Consider the following 20695-nt stretch of genomic DNA (forward strand, 5'->3'; position numbering starts at 1 on the left):
TAAAAACTCTTTTTTTTGGTTATATATTTTATTTAAGAGACATATGCTCAGAAAAAATATTCTCTGCGTTGTCTCACAAGCAAGATATCCTAAAATTTACTTCGTTCAGCTTGAGAATAAATGCATACACAACATTAAAAAGAAAGAGACAAAGCACAAGCACAGAGAAGGAAAACCAAAGTATTCCCAGTGCTGAGTTAAAGTTACTGCTGTTACCATGGAAGTAGACAGCAGGTCTCAAATGAATCAATAATAGATATATATATATATGGCCAAACCCTAACATAAACATCCTATATCTTATCAATCACTCATTGAAAAGACAAACTAAATATTTTGCCTTTCTTTACAAACACAGGAAAAATCATAAAACCATCAAGAAATGCAGACAAAAATAAAATTAGTATAGGCAATATCTAAATGTGTTGTTACTTTGGGAAAGGTAACATGCATAAAATGAATAATGCTTATATTAAAACTCATAATGTTTCCACCTTTAATATGTAGAAATTGCTACTCAACTGGCCAAATCAAGAGAGAGGTGGTTGCAGCCTAAAAGAAGAGATAGATATATAACCTTCAAAGACAGTCTTCATGTCTTTCAAAAATATTGCAGCTAAATATTAAATCAGAAGAAGTCTCTAGTGGAAATATCTTTTCTTTAGAAAATTTATACTAACAAAAATCTTAAACATTTGCCTTCATTAAACAAATTCAGTATCCCTAAATCTCAGTGTAAGAGTAAACATGTCAGACTACCAGATTCATTATATTATTCCTTACTGCACATAATTGTATTTATAAACAAGAAGGAACAATTTCAAAATAGTTGAACAAGCATTGGTGTGTCCCCTCCCCATTACTAGTCATAGGAAAAGTACAATGCATCACAACCAACAACCCCTTTCCACATAACCTCTGTGAGTTGCATGAAGTCAGAGAACTCAGTATAAACTAAACAACTGAAAACTAAGATAAGAGATGTGGGATTCACTGGAATGGAACTACTCCTGATGGAAGACAAGGGAACACAAGTTACTGTCAGAGCAGTATGGTCTCATCAGATCACAGCAATGAGAAAGCAGAACAACACAACCTCCCCCCTCTCCAGCAAACCAAGAACAAGTAGGTAGAAAGAAAAACTGATGCTAGTCTGGGAAGCTACTTCCAAAGAATGAGTTAGAAAAGGTGGCTTAGAATGAGTTAGAAAATGTCTTTAAAAAGTTGGATTGTCCTTCAACACACCTTAAAATTGGTGGAGGATTTACGACTTCAGGCTAGTAAAACATGACAACCAGAGAAACCAAACAAGGTAGGGGTATACTTTTGCTCTGCAGTTCTTCTGTGATACTTCAGCAACTTTAGAAAATACAAATCTCAACTTATTTCATGAGTAGTCTTATTGAGTGAATCTCTGCATGCTTTTAAGAAAGATACTGTGGCCATTCCATTCAGAAAAAATGTGCAGCTGAACAGTTTCAGGTTTTGTGCATATAGAAGCTTTCACGTGTGTCTTTATATTACACTTTGTAACAACTGTTACAAATGGAACATGCAGGTTTTAAAAATTCAGTCTGTATTTATTAGGGAAGTTCACTGAATTAAATGACTACAATATGCAGTACTTTCAAAGGTATGCATGATGCTGCAGCCAGACATTCAAACTGAACTAAGGCAAGCATTTTTAACAGTCAAGGGCACTCATGACTGAAATAAAATAGTGTTATCTTTACTTTTTCAAATGAGGATAGGATGTCTTTCTGCAATGTATATATAAGTCCAGTTAGTTTGACAAAATGTAAAGAGATCTTGATAAATTTAATTACATATGTATATGAAGAGGTAAGACTATATGATCTTAAGATATTATAAATAAAAATGTAAAATACTGCTACTATTAATGGTTTACCTAAAAATTGATGAAGTGGCTTTTTTCATGTGAAATTCAAACAATGAAAGGACTTATCCTGGATCCTACTGTGTCCTAGTCCCTAACTGAATGTACTTGGAAAAGTTTCTTGCTTGTCAAGGATAAACAGTTTAAAAAATGTCCTTCCTTTGGGTTTTCTGAAAATCAGCAACCAACCAAAGAAGAAATTATTTATCTATTTACTTTAAGGGAAAGCTACAGTATGTGCTAATCATTCACAAAACATGGTAAGGTTTAAGGTCAACTTTTAAACTGTAGGAAAAGAGGCCCCATTATATCCATTGAACATGGAGCTGTGTATTTCAGTCACACTTACAATTGCAGCTGACCCTCTGTCAAATGGAAACTCAATTGTACTGACTTTCCCCTGAAACTGTGGGATCTCTGTATCATCTTCATTGGGGCTCTTTATTTTTGCTATTATTCTGCCAACGAGATCAGTTCCAGTGTGGTTGTTGTATTCATCCTGTAAGTAAAAAAGACAAAAAAGTTAGTTTGAAATGTGACCTGAACTAAGTAATGCATTTACATACTGTCAATGGGTTTATGTGGCAAGGTGCTGGCAGAGGGGGGCTGCAGGGAGGCCCCTGTGAGGAGCAGCAGGGGCTGTGCTAGGTTGAACATGGCTGGTTCCTGTCTCCAACTGACCCATCACAGGGCACAGCCAAAGCCCCTCACCCAAACCAGTGGTTCCTCTGGGAAAATATATTTCAGATGGGGCAAAAATGCACAGGCAGAAATGCACAAGAAAAAAGAAGAGACACAGCAGAGAGAACACCAAGGCAAGAGAGGGTGGAGGGGAGGAGGTTCCCAACAAAGATTCCCCTGCAGCCTCTGGGCAGGTATTTCCCTGCAGCCTTGAAGGGCCGTGGTGGAGCAGATACCCACAAAGCAGCCCGTGGAAAGGGCTGACACTGGAGCAGTTAAGGAAGGACTTAACCTCCCCCAACCCATGAGGGGACCCACACTGGAGCAGGGAAACTGTGGAGGAAGGAATGGCAAACAGGAGCTGTTATGGACTGTGACCACCACCACTCTCCATCCCCCTGTGCTGCTTGGGTAAGGGTAGAGGGGTGTGAAGCAAAGCTGAGCCTGTAAAAGAGTAGGGTGGAAGGTGTGGCTTTAATTTTTTTTGTCTTTGTTTCTCACTACCAAGATCTATTTTAATGGGCAATAAATTAAAACAATTTTCCACAAGTTGAGTCTGTTTTGCCCACTGCAGTAACATTTTGCCTATTTCAGTTAATTGGTAAGTCATCTCGCTGTTTCCCTGTGAACATTCAAAGAGCAGGAAACCTTATTTCTTGTAATAGAAGATTTCTACAAGAAATTATCTCTTGGAGGAAAATCGTGGAGAGAAACATCTGCTGTATAAAAGATGCAGCTTTCACATATGGGAAATCACCCGTTTACTTTTTTTTTTTTTAATTAACCTGCAAAGAGATAGCAGACAAAATTATATTTTTCCCTTATTATGATTTTCTACTAAGGTATAGTTACCATGACATGGAGGTATAAATCCTTGACCAGTGTACGGCTGGCAAGAGTTCGAACATTGGAAACTGCTGGAGTAGCTGGTAAAGAATCGGGTAACAAGCGTACAGGGTCATTAGGTACAACTTCAACTATAATCTATCAGAAAAAGGAGGAAGAATAAAATAAAACAAAATAAAATAAAGACTGATATAATTCAGTGCAATTCACCTGCACACATGGGTTGCTCAAAAAAATACTGAAACAAATATATGTGAAATTTATTGACAATCTTGAAATAAATAAAGAAATCGGTATGACCATAAAACAGTGCTAGTAGGGTTGCAAATTATGAATCTGTTTTTCCACAAAATTTCTGTTTACTTATAAAAATTAATAAAAACATCTTTATATAGCCAACAGTGAACTCATTAACTGTTAAAAAAATATATATTTTTTGTGAAGCTTGTAAGTGTAAGTATTTGCATTCTGAATCTACAGTCCATCGTAATATTTCTCCCTGAGGATTCTGTACTACATGTTGGTGACATTTAATTATTTACAGATTCAAACCTGGTCACTGAGGAGCATATTTGTTTTATCCATCGCAAAGGTAAACTGGATAGTGTAAGTGCCCACTCTCTCTGGAACCATTTTATCCCTGAAAAAAGATCAAAACAAAACAAAAAACCAACCAAACAAACAAACAAAAAAAAAATCAAAATCAAGTCAATATTGAAGTGACAAGTATGTAAGTATGCAAGAAATTTAAATTTTGTGAAGTCCTCCAGACTGGTTAGGAAGTCCTCTTAAGGCATGACATATTACTCCTCCATAATATTCCTCCTTCAGCAAGAACACTGTAAGTGTTCTTCACTCATACGTAATGAATTTTCTGAAGTTTTGCTGTTGCTGCAGATCTAAATATTGTAAAATTGAATCATCTGTATTGTATTTAAAGTATATCTGAGCAACTAATTCCTTCTCTGACTCAGGTGTACAGAGTTGGATAACTTGGATCAGTGGTCAAGACTGAGTATAAAGAAAAGTTTTCATTCTGCCTCACAGAGTTCCACAGTGCAGATTTCTAGCAAAGAACCCCAAACATCAAAATACAAAGGGAAGACAGATGCCTGTGCTTCTGCTGCTCTAAACAGAACTTCACCCAGCAAGGAAGGTCAGACAGCATCCTGAAGACCACTGCAGTGACTTACACATTCTCAGAAACTTTAACAGTCTCTAGCCACGATTCAGACATTTCTCTGAGAGGCTGACTTGTGACACTCTTGAATTTGCTAATGAGATTTTTGTTTTCAACATACAACATTCTATCTATCTGTTTTTGTCAATAACATTGGATATTGATTTGTTTCATCTTATTTTCCTCAGGAAGGAGTAAGATGCAAGACTCACTGGAATGCATAACTAGTAAAAATTGAAATCCCGAAACTTTACCTATTTCTAGAACAACTTTTCCTTTTTTTGTTATTTCATATAGAGAAAGAACAATTGTACCTTCTTTTCTGCATTTTATTTAGATGAAGATTGAATGTAACTTCTGCCTTTTCAGATTGCATTAAACCTGAATTGCAAATAATCTGCTAAGAAACTCATGGCTAAACACCATCTAGATAAATATATGTTTTAGGAAAAGAAGAAATTGCACAATTGTTGTGAAAGTTCCAAGACTGTATAAGAGCATCCATGCTACTGACTGGCATTAAATAGATGAAATTCATCTGTGACTGTGCCAAGGACAGGAAACCTTAAGTGAAACCAGGTGGTAGTCAGTGATGCTGCAGACACTGGCAGCAATGAGTAACACATACTGTCCTACAGGGGCTGCTTAATTGGTAGTCTCTACCATCTGTCCTAAATTTTTCAAAAGGTTGGCAGTTTTAATTCTGGACATTTATAGACAACTAGTGAACTACAGGTATTAATGTAAAGATTTTTAAAATTCCGTATTCAATTCACACTGACCAAGCCACTGCCACAGAAGAACATTTAGCACCATGACTATTGTTGCTGGCACATTCATTAGAGGCTTTTTGGTTTTGTTGTGGTCTTTTTGTTGTTGCTGTTGGTTTTATTTTCTTTCTTTTTTAATGGAGGCACAAATACATGATGCAGAGTGCCTTGTTTTGATAATGTTTTAGGGAGTTCTTATGTTTTAATTACATGAATAACAAAGAATTTCTCAGAATGACTGGTGTCACAGAAATGCACCTCATACTTAGTGCAAGTCTGCAATGATCTTTGGTTTCTTGAGAAGTTCATTCCATAACCTTGGACTAGACACACAGCAAGTTCTGATATGTTTTTCTATAGCTGTTAAACTCAGCTTTGTAGGCTCTGGAACCTTGAGTGCCATAAGTAAAGACATATCTTGGTAATTATTCGAAAATTCATGCTTAAATAGCTGTTTGAATTAGCTGTAATCTCTTAAACTCTCCACATAACTACATTATGTTTCTGTGTGCCATCTTAGGAGCTAAAAAGACTGAAGAAACAAAGGTCATACCAACTGCCTTGGGATAAGGGGATGGGATAATTTCTTGGCTGGATACAACAGGTATTACAGATGGAGGTACACATGCACTGCTTATCAGGCTGGTTCAGTACCCTGGATATGAGCCTCAGCTCTCCAGAGGGAAAAACTGTTAAAGATTTTGCTACATCAGGGTCTTGCAAGAACATAGATTCCCAAAGATTACAAACTAGACAACTAGCTCCCTGAATTCTATTATGCACCTTGAAAGGGAGAACAAATTAGGACACTTTCTATCATCTCTTGAAGTGAAGACACTTGGATGCTCCTGGAATTTTGACATAACTGGGTTGCAGCAGCTTTTAGGAACCAGGATCAGCTGTGAAACAATGGTTTTGGTGACATCAAGGTGATCCTAAAGTTTGCTTTCTCTAAGAAGAAAAGTCTGCTCCTAGGAAGCAAGAGCTTGAAACAACAGCCAGTACCACATTTATTTAACTGATCCTATAGCATGCCTACCAGGAACAGATGTAGAAAGAACATGGCAGTCAGGAACCAGCTTATGATGAGCTCTACTCCTGCTGCCTGTCACGTAAGACACCATTTCTGAATAAGTAACTCAAGGAAAGCCACTAAACTGACAGGGCCAAGGTCATGGGTTCAGGACTGACACACAGCTGCAGAAGGTATCAAATCATTTAAGTCCCATTGTCCAGCTTGCAATTCTACAGTAGATGAAAATGATGTTGAAAAGAAACAAGAACTATTACTAGACAAGTAACAAGTAGATGAGGTACCTGAAGTAGAAGAAGCCATCTTCCTTGTCATCCTTCACTTTACTACAGCTAAATGTTGTAACCTGAAAAGAAAGATGCCAAAAATTCAATGCAATAAACTGAAAGTTAAAGTATCTCACCTATAACATGCTATCAGGTCTTGATGATTTGCATCACAGATAGCATACAATAATTAAATGAGATCACCTATAATTTAGACACTATTCTCATATTCTTAATTCTCAGACTCAGCCAAATTTAGGGTGGACACTTTTGTTAGTCTCCCTGCTATTAGGGTGCATTTTTGTCCTTACTACAATCTTGACATTTGAACAGTCTGACAACTTTAACAGGACAGATATTGAGAAAAAAAATTGACATGTAATACTTGTTATTTAAAATCTATAACAATATTGATCTAAGTGAAAAAGTTTCTACTACAAATATATTTGTCCTACACCACCATTTTGACACCCATTTTGAAAATGGATTTTGATGACTTACATCAGTCCTAGTTCCACTGCTCTGTGCCTCCCACATTTTCATAGAAATCCGTGCTGGATTAATATTTTTAATAATGTTGTCATCTTCAGAAAGGACACTAACCATGAAATCTGTAGAATGAAAGACATTTTTTCAATATTATTTTTATTCAGAATTAAGAACATCAAATTCCATTAATTTCTGCATCTCCCTCACACCTGGAGATGAAACACACAAAATCCATATTCCAAACAGAAGCCAAACAAGAAAAACATTAAAAACAAGGTATGCAAAACATTCTCTCCCATTTCCTGCAATTAGACCAGGTAACAATCATTTGTAAAAAAAATAACCACATACTTTATCCAATGACTGCTTTAAAAAAGCCCTCACATTTCAAGTCTTCCTTTCCAGATCATCATTCTTATCAAAATAAGAAGACAGGCTTATTGCTTTCAGAAAAGGACAATCAGTATCTACTTAAGTAGCTGATTCCACCCTTCAAGAACAGGAAATCCAGATCTTCTTCTTCCTTGACAAGTGCTTTTGTCACTGAACTATGGGATACAAGGATGCAGTAGCTGTAGGGAGACTGTGCCCACATCACTAACATTTTCCCTATCCATTTGCCAACCTGTAATGAAAAGGACTATGAATCTGAAGTTTGGCTAAGCATGTGCCACAACTAATGGCACATATTTAAATCTGACAGAAGTAGGATATAGGACATGTTTCACTCCTACATTTGCTGTTGACTGGTTGTACAGTCAAGATACTTGCCATTTTATATCCCAATCTGAAAAATTCAATTTTTCCTATATATTCCAAACTAGAATAAAGCTACCCTTCTTCCAGTTAAAAATGTGAACTAACCACTTTGACACTGGTTACAGGTTGATTTCATGCATGTAATTGAGGCTGTGCTCCTCACATAGAAGTGAATTTTGAACTTTAAGGAAGGACTGTGATTTGATGTGTATGAAAATTTCAGGCATGACTTCCTCCAGTCTCTCCGATCAAGTGTACCTGATTTCACCAGTAAATCAAATAAGTAGGATGGTTATTAAATATGAGGTTATTAACAAGGAATTTAATATCTAATTATATATCACAATTTAATATCATGTATATTATGTTACATATAGCTAATCTTCATCTGTTTATGTATCGTGAATAATACAGGGATATAAAATGTGAAAGATTTTTTTTCTTTTATTACTCAGCAGCCTTAGTCAGGAAGCAAAGATCTTTGTTTTGTGAAAGAATACAGACAGAGACAAGAATAATCTGCACTGTCCCTGCCATACTGCTGATTGCTTTTTGGTTCCTCATAGCTCACAGCTGCCTCCAATTTCATAGATACCTCCTTTGTTACTATTTCAAAGAATATAAGATGAGGAAAAACATGTATGAACTAGCTCAGATCATCTTTTGGGAAGATCAAAACCTAAAATACAGTACTCCACTAAGGACTGGAAAGAGATTCTGTATTTTATTATTTATAGAGAGACAAAGTCAATAATTTGAAACAGATACATAAGAGGTCTTTTTGAAATGCTTTCCAAAGATGTTGTGTGTATCTTTTTTCTCCAAGAGCTACAGAGACATTTCAGATATGGCTGCTATGAAGAACTGAGACAAAAAAAATAATTCACAGGTTTACAAAACTTTTGAGTGGTTGGTTTCCACCAAAGAATCCTTATACTTACCAGGGAAGGTACCTCCTGCTGGAAAAGAAGTATTTTTGTCATATTTAACATTCAAGCAGACAGGTTTGTCAGGATCAGGCAGGACATTTAATTTGATTATAGGACAATCTAATGTAGTCTTGTTGTATGATGCTTTAAGCTGTAAAGTGTGCTCTCCCCTGAAATATACAGAAATCATAAAAAACATTACAGAGTATCTCTTCTGAAAAGACAATTTTCAGACTTTTAAGTTGGATGTATATGAAAGTATGATAAAATACCTAAATGTCATCAATAGTAAAGGCAAGGAAAAAAAGTGATAACACAAAGCAAAACAAGTGAAATTGTAAGCTTAAGATATTAGCTTATTAAATTTAATGTAGCTTTCATATTTCATTAGTTTGCTCACATTTCCTTGGCTGTCTGTAACCCACTAGCAACTACAGCTTTGACGTGTGGAACACAGCAAGGTGGAAAGCAAGCATTCTGCTCTGACAGTTTCCAAAGAGTGAATCTGCATTCAGCTCACATCTAGCAAAGTGCATTACAAGTATGTAAAGAGTTCATTGTTAGAGAATAATTGACTTCTTTCAGAGTACTAAAACTTTAATGTCAAGTTTTGAAACAGAACTGAGAACATAGTATTTAACTGCATAGAGGCTGTATTCCCTAGCCAGTTTTGATTTTGCTATAAAACAGCATGATGTTACCACTGAACACACCTGTTTTTAACCTTCAGTAATATACTAACAGTGAGTATTCATCATCCTTCTATCAAGATGCAGACATTAAAAATACACTAAGCACCATTAATAGCGCATAAAATATATTTTCTTCCAAACATAAAATAATAATATGGATCAAATCCTACCACCTTGAATGCAAAATTATTAAACTTCCAAAGTATTTCATGACAGTTAAAAACAAGAACTTATTGCTAGCTCCTAAGCTACCTTAACCCCACTTAGTCTTGCAAGAAAAGCACAGGGATACAAGGAGTGGGTAGCAGAACTGTGAACATGAGAGGATACAAAAATAATGAATTTGAAAAGTTAGATGGGACATGTTTGTTTAAGGGGACCCAGGGTGACTGACAAAAAGCAGGAGCCACAGGACACAAATCTACAGGAAATGAGACATCACTAGTTCTACAAGTAAGAAAAATAAATGTGTAAATTTAAAATTATTTTGAACACTATACCTAAGCCTTTTAAAACAATGACTCCCATGCAGCAGAAGTAAAAGTTTCAACACTCCTAAAATGTTTCCTGCTTTGAAAGCAGAGTGTCTGGATCTAGTCACCCAAAGACTGTACGTTTCAAATACTTTACATGGCACCATCTGCACTAGTTGCAGGTTGACAATTACAAGCTGTGTTTAACCATGCATTTTACCATGCTTCAGAAAATTAGAGCAGTAGTTTCTCAGAAGACCAAAAGAAGCAGTTATTGCATTTTATTTAGTTAAGCACCTAATTTCTTAAAGCTTACTATCTGGCCTTCCACTGTCATGTAAGTAATAGATGCTTGCCCTTAGCTCTGTGTTAATTCTTGGTAGGCACTTTATGAAATACACAGCTTAAATACATCAAGCAAGCAACATTTCAGAATTCCATTTTTTTTCTGTATAGGTTTTCACTACTTACCTAGGTGCATGAATACTAATAACTCCTAGGTTAGCCCTACCATTTTCATCTGTTTTAAGTTGCTGGATTGAAGGAACAATCTGTCGAAAAAAATATTTTTTATTTTTTCAGTAACACAGAAGTAGTACCAAGTCTTAGAATAAAATGTTTATCTTATTTGCCTGCATACTGTCTTTCCATTTCAGCAATAGCTTCATTGTACTTTGGCACTCTAAATAAGGGAAAGATATACTTTTGTGAATACAACATTAAGAGGTTCCAAAATTTTCTCTGCCAGTTTTTTGAAGACAGTAACTTTATTTGAACTATATTTTAGCTCATTAATATGTTCAAGTATTTTATTAATGTTATTTCTTTAATTGCTACTGATGCTATCACATCATCCATTGCACATGTTAATCTGAGTATATTTTCAGATTCTAAAATCTTCTATGAACTCCTTATTCCCTTTTACAGTGCTCTTCCAGTCTGCACAAAGATTCCTGGGTATGAAAAATTAATTAACGATACATACATTCTGGAGTAAACTGAGTAAAAACAACTGAAACACAAGTATCTCTTCCCCTCTCCTCATTCTATTCCCACTGCCAAAAATGTAAGACTGCTAGACAACCCAGAGGAAAGTGTTATGACAAGTGATGAAGTCCAGTACCCTCTTTGCCAAAACTTCAGAATAAATGAGAATGAACATCTATACTGTAAGAAACAGCACTTAATCAAATGCTAATAATGGTCACTTCTTGTCAGTGTTCTTTTAGGACAATAAAACAAATGACTTATAGATCCCATATCTACCTAACACATTGAAGTCTGATTCAAAAGTCATTTGAATTCACTGGAAATTCTGCTACTTAGAGGAATTTCTCACTGAATCCCATGGTTAGAAAGGAACTCCCTTTTAAATATCAGGCGTTATTCAAAGTGCATGCACCCTGTCTTTGCTGCAGTGAAAGTAAAATCTTGTGTCTGCTGCTACCATTAAGTCATATTTGACTTTACACATTACATGGCAAAGAAGCTATCACTTCACTTCCCTCATCAACCACAACTTTTTTGAAAGCATGGATTCCAGTGCAGCAGGTAAGAGAATGGCCATCCTCTCATAAAACTACATATGAATCTTAAGAATACTAACATAAAGCACTCTTAAAGTAAGCAGAAGCTATTGATGCACTTTCACAAAAACAATGTTTTTAGAATATTGGAAGTAGGCAACATTTATACAAAATTATTTTCATTTCCAAATCTTGCTTCATTAAGTTCAAAGAATGAAACTACTTTGGGAAAAAAAAAAAAGTGTAAAAGTTGATTCAAAGTGGTTCAGCTATAGGATCACGAATTTATCCTACCATGAATTTATCCAACCCCTGGACAAAAGCAATGGAAAAATATGTGCTTAATGGTTCAAATGAAAGGCAGAATTGTAAAGATAGGTGAAGAAAATTGCCAGATGCTTCATGAACTCTTTTGAAGAATATACTCAACAAAATAAATCTGTATTTGAAATTACAGTACATTACAGAACAGTAAGTTTTAATTTTCACAGGGACCAGTGCTTTGTGTATTCCCACTACTGAGCTGTGTTTCTGTTCAGCCATACTAATTTAGTTTTGGATCTGTAAGATACAGAATGTAGTACAGGAACTGCATGCTGCAACTGCAGAGTATCAGGTGTAGGAGAGTTAAAGAGGATGGAATGTGAAATACAGACAGCTTATCTGAGAATTTCAGCTTCCAGAATCTTTATTTCCACTGGGAGATGATACATACAACCAGTCTGAAATGCCAAGGCAAGACAGTTCTATAAAGAGGTTGCCCAAGATACTCATGAATACCAAACTGGTGTCTGTTCAGCAACCATGCAGTTGATTGCTCTGCTGATGTACACAAATCACCCTAAGAAATTATCCCAGTGTTAAGCCCTGGGAGAGCTCACACTGTACTAAATACACTAGAACAAGGATCCACCTTGGCTTCCAGAATATTTTCTCTTGAACACATTCTCAGCTGGACAAAGTCCATGCATACTTTGAGACATGCTGCTAGTCCTCTCTGAATGAAGGGACAATACCTGAAAAGACACAGTGTGCTGCCACAGTATCTATTTAATCAAGGAGTACAACCACCATTACTGTCAAGACTGCAGTCACAGGAACAACACAACTAGAGAAGGCCAAGGAGCTGCAGCTACCAAAGGCAGAAGTTGAGCCAAACAAAAAAACAAATCCCAAAGAGACAGGCTTCTATAGCAAGGGAGTAAAAAAAGACAGATATAAAGAAATTTTCTTTAGAAAAACCAATAAAAAAGTAATAGTAGAATATTACAACTGGGGGAAAGGTGAGGCTGTGGCACAGTTCTTAAGGGGTAGGCAAAAGGAAACTCTTGGCTGCTGTATGTTCTGAAAGAACTGAGAGAGATAAACGAAGGCAGGCATGAACAAAGAGCAAACAAAAACTGTATGAAAAAATGTCATGTACAGAGGTGGGATTAATTCTGTATTGATAATGTACACACTTAATGTAACAACCTCTGCACCAAGTTAGGAATGTTTGACAATTGGTCTTTTTTCCATTAAGAACAAAAACTTTATTGCATGGAGAATACTGTCAAGCTCCTTTCTATGTACAGACCCCCTAATGCTCCTACCTCACTCATGGAAAGGACACTGACCACAGGTTAGATTTGCATTCTCACAATTTTTGTTTGGTTTGTACTGTCAGTGCTTTTCACAGGGACAATAAAGTAGGGTGCAAACCTGCTGACTAGCTTTATGTGAAGACCGTAAGTCACACATTCAGGAACCACAATCAAAAAAACAACAGGTAAAAATTATATGGTTGCCAGTTTGGATCATCTAATCATTGTTATTATTATTATTTCAGTAAATAACCTCAGATAAAGAGAGATGTGGGGTAGGGTGGTGTGCATGCTGAATTTGGAAAAAGATTTAGTAGAAAACACTTTACTATAGGAATTTTGTTCTATTTGTGATTGTTTTAATGAAAGGAAGCTGAGGAAGATGTTTACATTAGTCCTTGACACTACTATTATGACATTAATTATTCTTTTGTGCCTTTACAGTATTTTACTGACTTTTCAAAAAATGTCTCAAAAATTAAGAACATAATGTAGACACGAAAACAAAAATTTGTGTTAAAGTTCACACTATAAGGCCTAGGCTTACCTTTAAGCTGTTACTCTTTATAGGGCTGATTTTGACATTAGGTTCAGGAGTTGCATTTCCCCACTGATCACACAGCTGGAGAATAAGAGGCTTCTGCAGTTCTCTACCATTAATCACTGCAACAGGCTGCAAGAGACACAAATATCATATGCTCTGTACAAGTCCAGATAGATGACATCAGTTCTCTTCCCTTATCCACCAATGTTGTATCCATGAAAGGCCACCAGACTTTTCAGGGAGGATTTGCCCTTACTGCAGCCATCCATGTTGGCTGTCACCAACAACTTCCTTACTTCCCATGAGCCTTCACAGTTTCCAGGAGGATCTGCTCCACCATCTTGCTGTGCACGGTGGTGAAATTGACTGGCCTGCAGTTCCCTGGATCTCCTTTTTTTCCCTTTTTAAATATGGGGGCTATGTTACCTCTTTTCTGTCAGTGAGAACCTCAAAAGATTGCCACAATTTCTCAAATACTATGGACAGTGGCTTAGCAACTTCCACCACCAGTTCCCTCAGGACTCACAGATCCATCTCCTCATACCCCATGGACTTATGCAACTTCAGGTTCCTTAGATGGTCTTGAACCTGACCTATCCCTACCATGGGTGGTTCATTTTTTCACTCCCTGCCTTTGCCTTCTGTGACTGAAATCAAGGTTTCAGATTTACATTCTGTGCTCCAAAAAGCTCTGGAAATAAAAGACCCCACTGTTCTGTTCCAAACCAAAGCTGTTCAACTTACCTTTTCTAACTCTGGCCAGTCCAAAAACTGCAATTTAGCGGGGGATCCTGCAGTTAAATTTATTCTGAGAAAGTCAGAAAATTCACGCCAAGCGAAGCACAACTCTTTGCTTCCAAGTAAGCAGTTTTTAAATCTAATACCTCTTACTTTCATTGTTAGAGTACTTTCCTATTGAAAAATAAAAAGAAAACTTTATCAAGAACAAATAAAGAGAGGAAGTATAATTCATGTTTTTTTCAATATATGCTATTTTAATATTTATGCCTCCTAGTTACTAATAGTTTTACTGAGACATTGGACTAAAAAGTTAAAGTTCTATTCCTTTTGTTAGATTTAAACTGATTTCTTGTGTGAGAGGTGGTCAATTTCAAAGTCAAACTTTCCCCAGGAGCCTGTTTTTCAATGTAAAACCATTCTATACTACCTAGTTACTTCCTACATATTTCAAAAGGTATAGAATGCATTTTAAAATAAACTATATCACACAATATTAGCCCACTCTACAAGGTTCTTAAAAAGATCATAAAATCAACTGTACCACCATAAACAAACACAGAAGATTAAAAACAATATGGATAGAACAATCTTTTAGAACCAAAGCAAACCTGATTCAAATCAACTGGCCCCCTTACTGTATAGATGAGGCAGTTTTTAGCAGATGCTGCTGTATTTCTTAGAACAGGATCATATATTAATGCTTTAAGTCTCTGTCTTCTCATAGCTTATCAACTAGTGTTCCATTTGACTATCTTTCTATGATTTCAGTTCATTCTGTGTGACAGAATTTAAGACAATTACCACACAAAGATCAGAGAAAAATAAAGTATATGACATCTTAAATCTTAGAAATACCTGCCAAGTTACTGTCAAATTTGATTTATCAAGTCCAGGTGCAGCAACTCCTAGGGAACTCACACATGCAGATGTCACTGTCTGAACCTGATTTCCATATTGATCTGTAATCATTACATCTGTTAATAAAAATGATGATTAAAATTAAGACTATTATCTCAGCAGCTGCTGTTAATGAAACATTGTAAAACATATGCAACATATACATATACAACATACACAACAGAGAAAAATTATACAACTATCACTGACTCACAGAGTGACTGAAGTTGGGGGGGAACTCTGGAGGTCATCGTATTGTACCCCTTTGCTCAAGCAAAGCCACCTACAGCAGGTTGTCCAGGACCAGGTCCAGATGACTTCTGAATATCTCCAGGAATGGAGACTGCAGTCCCTCTGGGCAACCTGTGCCACTGCTCAGTCACTCTCACAGCAAAAAAAAAATGTTTCCTGACCTTCAGAGGGAACCACCTGTATATCAGTTTATGCCCACTGTCTCTATCACTAAACACTACTGGGACAAACGTAGCTCCATCTTTTTTTACATCTTCTCAAGGTATTTATATGGATTGGTAAGATCCCCCCAGTTGTGGGTATCAAAAAAGTATTAAAAATGTATCTAAGTAGTCATATCACATATTTGTGCCTATTTTTAAAAAAAAAAACATTATTTCTTGTTACGAAGTTAAAAAAAAAAAACCTTAAAGCTGCTTTTTAACTTGGTAATTTGTCTTACATGCTTTTCTTTGCTCATACAAAAATTTTAAATGTCCCAATATACTGTAAGAAATTTTAATTTCTGATCCCAAACATGCTTTTCTCTTAGGTTAAAATTAACTTTAAAATGTTTTGCTTTGAAGGCTGTGCCTTTATAATAGTCCCAGTGTAAGAGACCTGTAAGGTTTCAGAACAAAAATTTACAAACAATTTTAATTTGGTATAATGAGTGCCCCAATACACTAACTAACAGGCAAATTTTATCAGAGTTACTTCAGAATTCTAAAAGGGCAGTAGAAGTCCGATCATCCTTCCATGATTGAAAATGTAAACCTGTTTTTTATATTAAAATAGTTGAAGATAATTCACTCTTGATAACATCTGCATATTTGTGTATGAGACAGGCTTAAGCAAAACAACTGTAACTTACAGGAAATTGAAAGGTATCATAAGCAAAGACTCACCAATTTCACTTTGTAGTTCTTCACCCAGCTGCAGTGTATTTGGTCCCTTCAATTTACATTTAATGTGTCTGGGTTCATCAGGAAGCGGTCTAAGTCAGCATATGAGAAAATACTTATTCTCATGAACAATTTTAACAGCAGGCATGATAAAGTATGCAGTAGTAACTCATTTGCAAATGTTTTTTTTTTTTTTTTAATCCTTACAAGAGCAAGACTCCTGTGCACACAGGTTACATAGCACCTTCCACTTCAATCTTATCAGGGCAGCTTATTAGACACTGCTTATGATACAAATCACAGCAATGTTATGGACGTTAAACCTATCTGTAGTAACTTGCCTGCTAGTATTTTACCACAGATCAGATATCTAGCCATATACACCAGTATTCAAGTGTGAAGTATTTAAAATCTTGGGAAAAAACCCCACCCCCAACATCTATAAGCCAAAGTTACATAGAAGTCATTCTAAAGTATGCCTAACACTAGTCTCTTAAAAATACTTTGAGGCACTTTTAAACAATCTCATCTTTTCATTCTGTTTTCTTGATGAAATTACATGCTATTTCCCCAAATATTTAAATTATCTGACATCTACAAGTTGCTTAAGATTTAAAAGCTATACTCTAAAAGTCTAAAAGATTTAAAAGGTATCCAACACAACATTTTACTCCCTCTGTGTGTTCTAACCTAAAAAATATGCTGTGATCTTTAAAAAGCCCATTAGAATGACCTCCAGATAATTTCAGTGATAACTAAAATAAAATTATCTCTAAATACAAGTTCCCTGACCTGAGACTGCTTTTTAATGAGAAGAAAAATGTATTAAAAATACTCAGTGAAACAATCAGCTATTCTACTTCCTTTTAGGAAGAGAGGTATCATTTCAGTTTGCTTTTCTGGTCTTCTTAAAACTGAAAATACTACTTAACTGACATTTTTTCTGACTGTGCTGCATCATACATAGCATACAATGCTTTCTACAGCATTATGCTCTCAATATTTTAAAGAAACTTAATGCTTGGTCATGGATTTTTTTTTTCTGCAGATCTGTGAAATGTCCGACCACTGCAAATTTGGCCCTGGCATCAGTGTGCTATGAACTAGATACTTTTGACAAGAAAGGCTGGACCATGATCTTTGAGGTCCCCTTCCAACCTGGTCTTCTACGATTCTAAGAATCTTAACCTATTAAGAACATATTAATTACACTAATGTAACTTAGAATCAGATTAATCTTAAAAAACTCCCACAACTTTATAAAGATACAGTAAGTAGAGCTAATTGCCTAGACTCACTAACAGTGATAAACAAGTGCTATTTACAGCCTGTCAATTTTGCTTGTGATACCAGATGTGAGCATTCAGCATTTAGTTAGATAAATACTATCACTAGCTTTGAAGTAGTAACCTCTGTAAGGGTAACAATTAACTTCATAGTGACATTTCTTTTTGTAACCAGTGACCTGACTCTTCAGTACAACTCGTTATTCTATCATCTAATGACTACTGAAAGTTCTCAAAGATTGCAATGATTTTCTTCACAGTAGGTATACTTAGAAAAGTGATAAGGGCTGATACAAACAGATTTTGAGGGAGTCCTTCATATAGGTAGTGTTCTCATCTCTAAACAATTTGCGTAAAAAACCCCACTGACCCCCACCATTCCCCTGCTAATTTGCCAATTGCAAGTTACTTCAACTTCTGCAGGAAGATTTTTTTACCTCAAACTATAAATCTACAATTCATTGTCAAAAAACAATTAACAAAAAAGTATTTCAAATGAACAAACCTGACAGTAAATGCACTCTCCAAAGACACATGGTCATCAAGGTAAGTAATTAGACAGTAACGTACATCTTTGACCGATGTTGGTACTTTTACATCGGGTAATAATCCTTGCATCAACTGTTCTTTGTTAATTTTTGGTGTCCAGTTAACCTAAAATTAAAATATCTTACATTAATCAAAAGCTGAATTATTAACGGCTAGGTACATACTACACCTGTAAGTCATTCTAAATATGCTGAAGTAACATAGAGACAATAGAAACTTTCAATGGGAAGCCTGTGCTATTCCCAACAGTAAACAATTCTATCTTCCCAAATATAAAAAAACAAAAACCCAAATGAAACAAAATATACATTAAGCTTCCTTCTCTTATTTTAAAGATCTGATTGTGGAAAAACCTCCCCCCAAAAAAGCATCATGTATTTGCTCTACCTTTTTATTAGGCTACACATTAGTAAACAGACAAAGCCATTAGATAGGTAAGCAAATTTTCACGAAGGAGCATGTGTATTCAGGGCCCCTAAATGTTGGGAAAACTCCAGATCTCAAGAATCATAACTGTGTGGGAATTATTTTATTGTGTTAAGGAGAAGCACTGGAAAAGACTATCCTTCTTTTCATAACACTACCCTGAAGCATTATTTAACATTTCATTAAGTGTCTTTATCTCATTAAGGACCACATTTAATAATTTTTTTCTTTTTAAAATTTATTAAGCAGAGAGTGAATTTCCATGTTTAATAATGCAGGCTTGAGGAATGTCATTTCATAGCCTGATGTCTATGGATTTTAGAAAATCAGCATTCTATCTCCCTCATATTATGCTCCTGTTCATTCAAAAGTACTTGCCTTGATTTTTTCTGCCATAGCTGGAGTTAGGTGTACCTCCCTTTCTCCTTCATCATACATCTGAAAGATGAGGTTGTGCATGATATCTCCAGCAACCCAATTAATTTCATCCTGATGCTTAATTTGAATAGCTTTTTGTCCACCCATACTTAAGACTTGTAGTCTTGCAACATGACTGCTAGGAAGAAGTTTAATAACCTTTTCCACTGGTGGCACATCTTTACAACTCTATATGTAGGAAAAAGAAAAAAACAAAAAGATATAGAATTAAGGTATTAAATATGCATAAATAACACCCTGTAATAGCCTGTGGCATTACTGTGGATTACCAGGTGTGATCAGGTGCCCAAACATGAAATCAACTTGACAACTTGTATGTAACAGATACTAAAATTGATGCTAGGGACTTAGAAAAATTTAGTATTCCAAAAATACTATGTTATACAATATACAAAATACTTCTTAAGAGTAATCATAATTCTACTTCCATATAGGTCATCTTGACATACTAGTATTTGTTTACACATTTTTCAGGGTAAAACACCAAAGGTCTTATTTTCTCCAGTAGTGTGGCTCTCATTACTACCAAGGAACTGGGACATTTACCAGCATTAACAAAATTCAAACTTCAAGTGCTCTAGGACTGAAATGCTACAAAAACTTACTGATTTTTAACCTTGGAAAAAAATATGCTTCTTTTCACTAAACTTTTGGAGAAAATACTGTGATACCTATTTTGTTTTGAAATAGTTTTGCAATGTAGGCAATATGTCAGAAGGATCCAGACAGTAAAAAGGGGAAGAAAAATACCATAAATAATGCATGTTTCTGAAACATTTCAGGAATTTCAGAAATTGAGAGGTGAAGAAAAAAAACAGAAAAAATTATTTGCCTTTTTACTATTTATCAAAGAGGAAAAAAGGGGGAAGTCACCCGATTATAAGGCTTTTAAGTAAAAGCAGTACCTTTCTGGGGTTGACTTCAGTATGCTACAAAGAGAGTACAATAAATGTGTTTTCAATCTTTTGCTCATTCAAACATCCCATTTGATACTTACAAGTATTTCAATCTTTGCTTTCAGCATCTGGTCTTTCTTAATATTCTGTACATGTAGAACTGGACCAGTTAAAATGTTTGTTCCTGCATTACTGCAGTCCACAGAATACACAGGAAGGTTCGGAGCACCTAAAAACTATTTAAAATAAGAAATTCAGCTTTGGGTTTCTTCTACAGAACTACAACAATTATTCCAGAAATAATTTGTACAAGTTCAAATGTACATGGGATAATTTACAGATAAATTTGATAGATTTCAGTTTTCCAGCAAGATCAACATCATTATTTTTTCACAGGTTATATCATAGAATCATAGAATCATAGAATTAGCCGGGTTGGAAGGGACCTCAGAGATCATCTAGTCCAACCCTTGACCCACTGGAGCAGTTGCTAGACCATGGCACTGAGTGCCACATCCAGTCTTTTTTTAAATGTCTCCAGGGACGGAGAATCTACCACCTCACCGGGCAGTCCATTCCATAGCCTAATCACCCTCTCCGTGAAGAAATTCTTTCTAATATCTAATCTAAACCTCCCCTGGCGCAACTTAAGACTGTG

The 20695-nt window shown here is 35.7% G+C and overlaps 1 protein-coding gene across 1 annotated transcript in view; it reads right to left on the reverse strand.

Annotated features, from left to right (window-relative positions):
• Window positions 1-20695, reverse strand: part of SMCHD1 (structural maintenance of chromosomes flexible hinge domain containing 1) — a 70484-nt gene that overhangs the window by 11958 nt on the left and 37831 nt on the right. Inside the window, exons 24-37 of the mRNA XM_071737245.1 lie at window positions 20139-20273; window positions 19082-19309; window positions 18234-18382; window positions 16446-16534; window positions 15265-15383; window positions 14413-14580; window positions 13672-13797; window positions 10487-10566; window positions 8863-9020; window positions 7175-7284; window positions 6692-6753; window positions 3977-4064; window positions 3431-3562; window positions 2247-2396 (exon numbers count right to left, since the gene is read on the reverse strand). Coding sequence (XP_071593346.1) covers window positions 2247-2396; window positions 3431-3562; window positions 3977-4064; window positions 6692-6753; window positions 7175-7284; window positions 8863-9020; window positions 10487-10566; window positions 13672-13797; window positions 14413-14580; window positions 15265-15383; window positions 16446-16534; window positions 18234-18382; window positions 19082-19309; window positions 20139-20273 — 1794 coding nt within the window. The remainder of the gene's footprint in view (window positions 1-2246; window positions 2397-3430; window positions 3563-3976; window positions 4065-6691; window positions 6754-7174; window positions 7285-8862; window positions 9021-10486; window positions 10567-13671; window positions 13798-14412; window positions 14581-15264; window positions 15384-16445; window positions 16535-18233; window positions 18383-19081; window positions 19310-20138; window positions 20274-20695) is intronic.

The sequence above is a fragment of the Heliangelus exortis genome, chromosome 2, assembly GCF_036169615.1.
Source record: "Heliangelus exortis chromosome 2, bHelExo1.hap1, whole genome shotgun sequence".
Lineage (NCBI taxonomy): Eukaryota > Metazoa > Chordata > Aves > Apodiformes > Trochilidae > Heliangelus > Heliangelus exortis.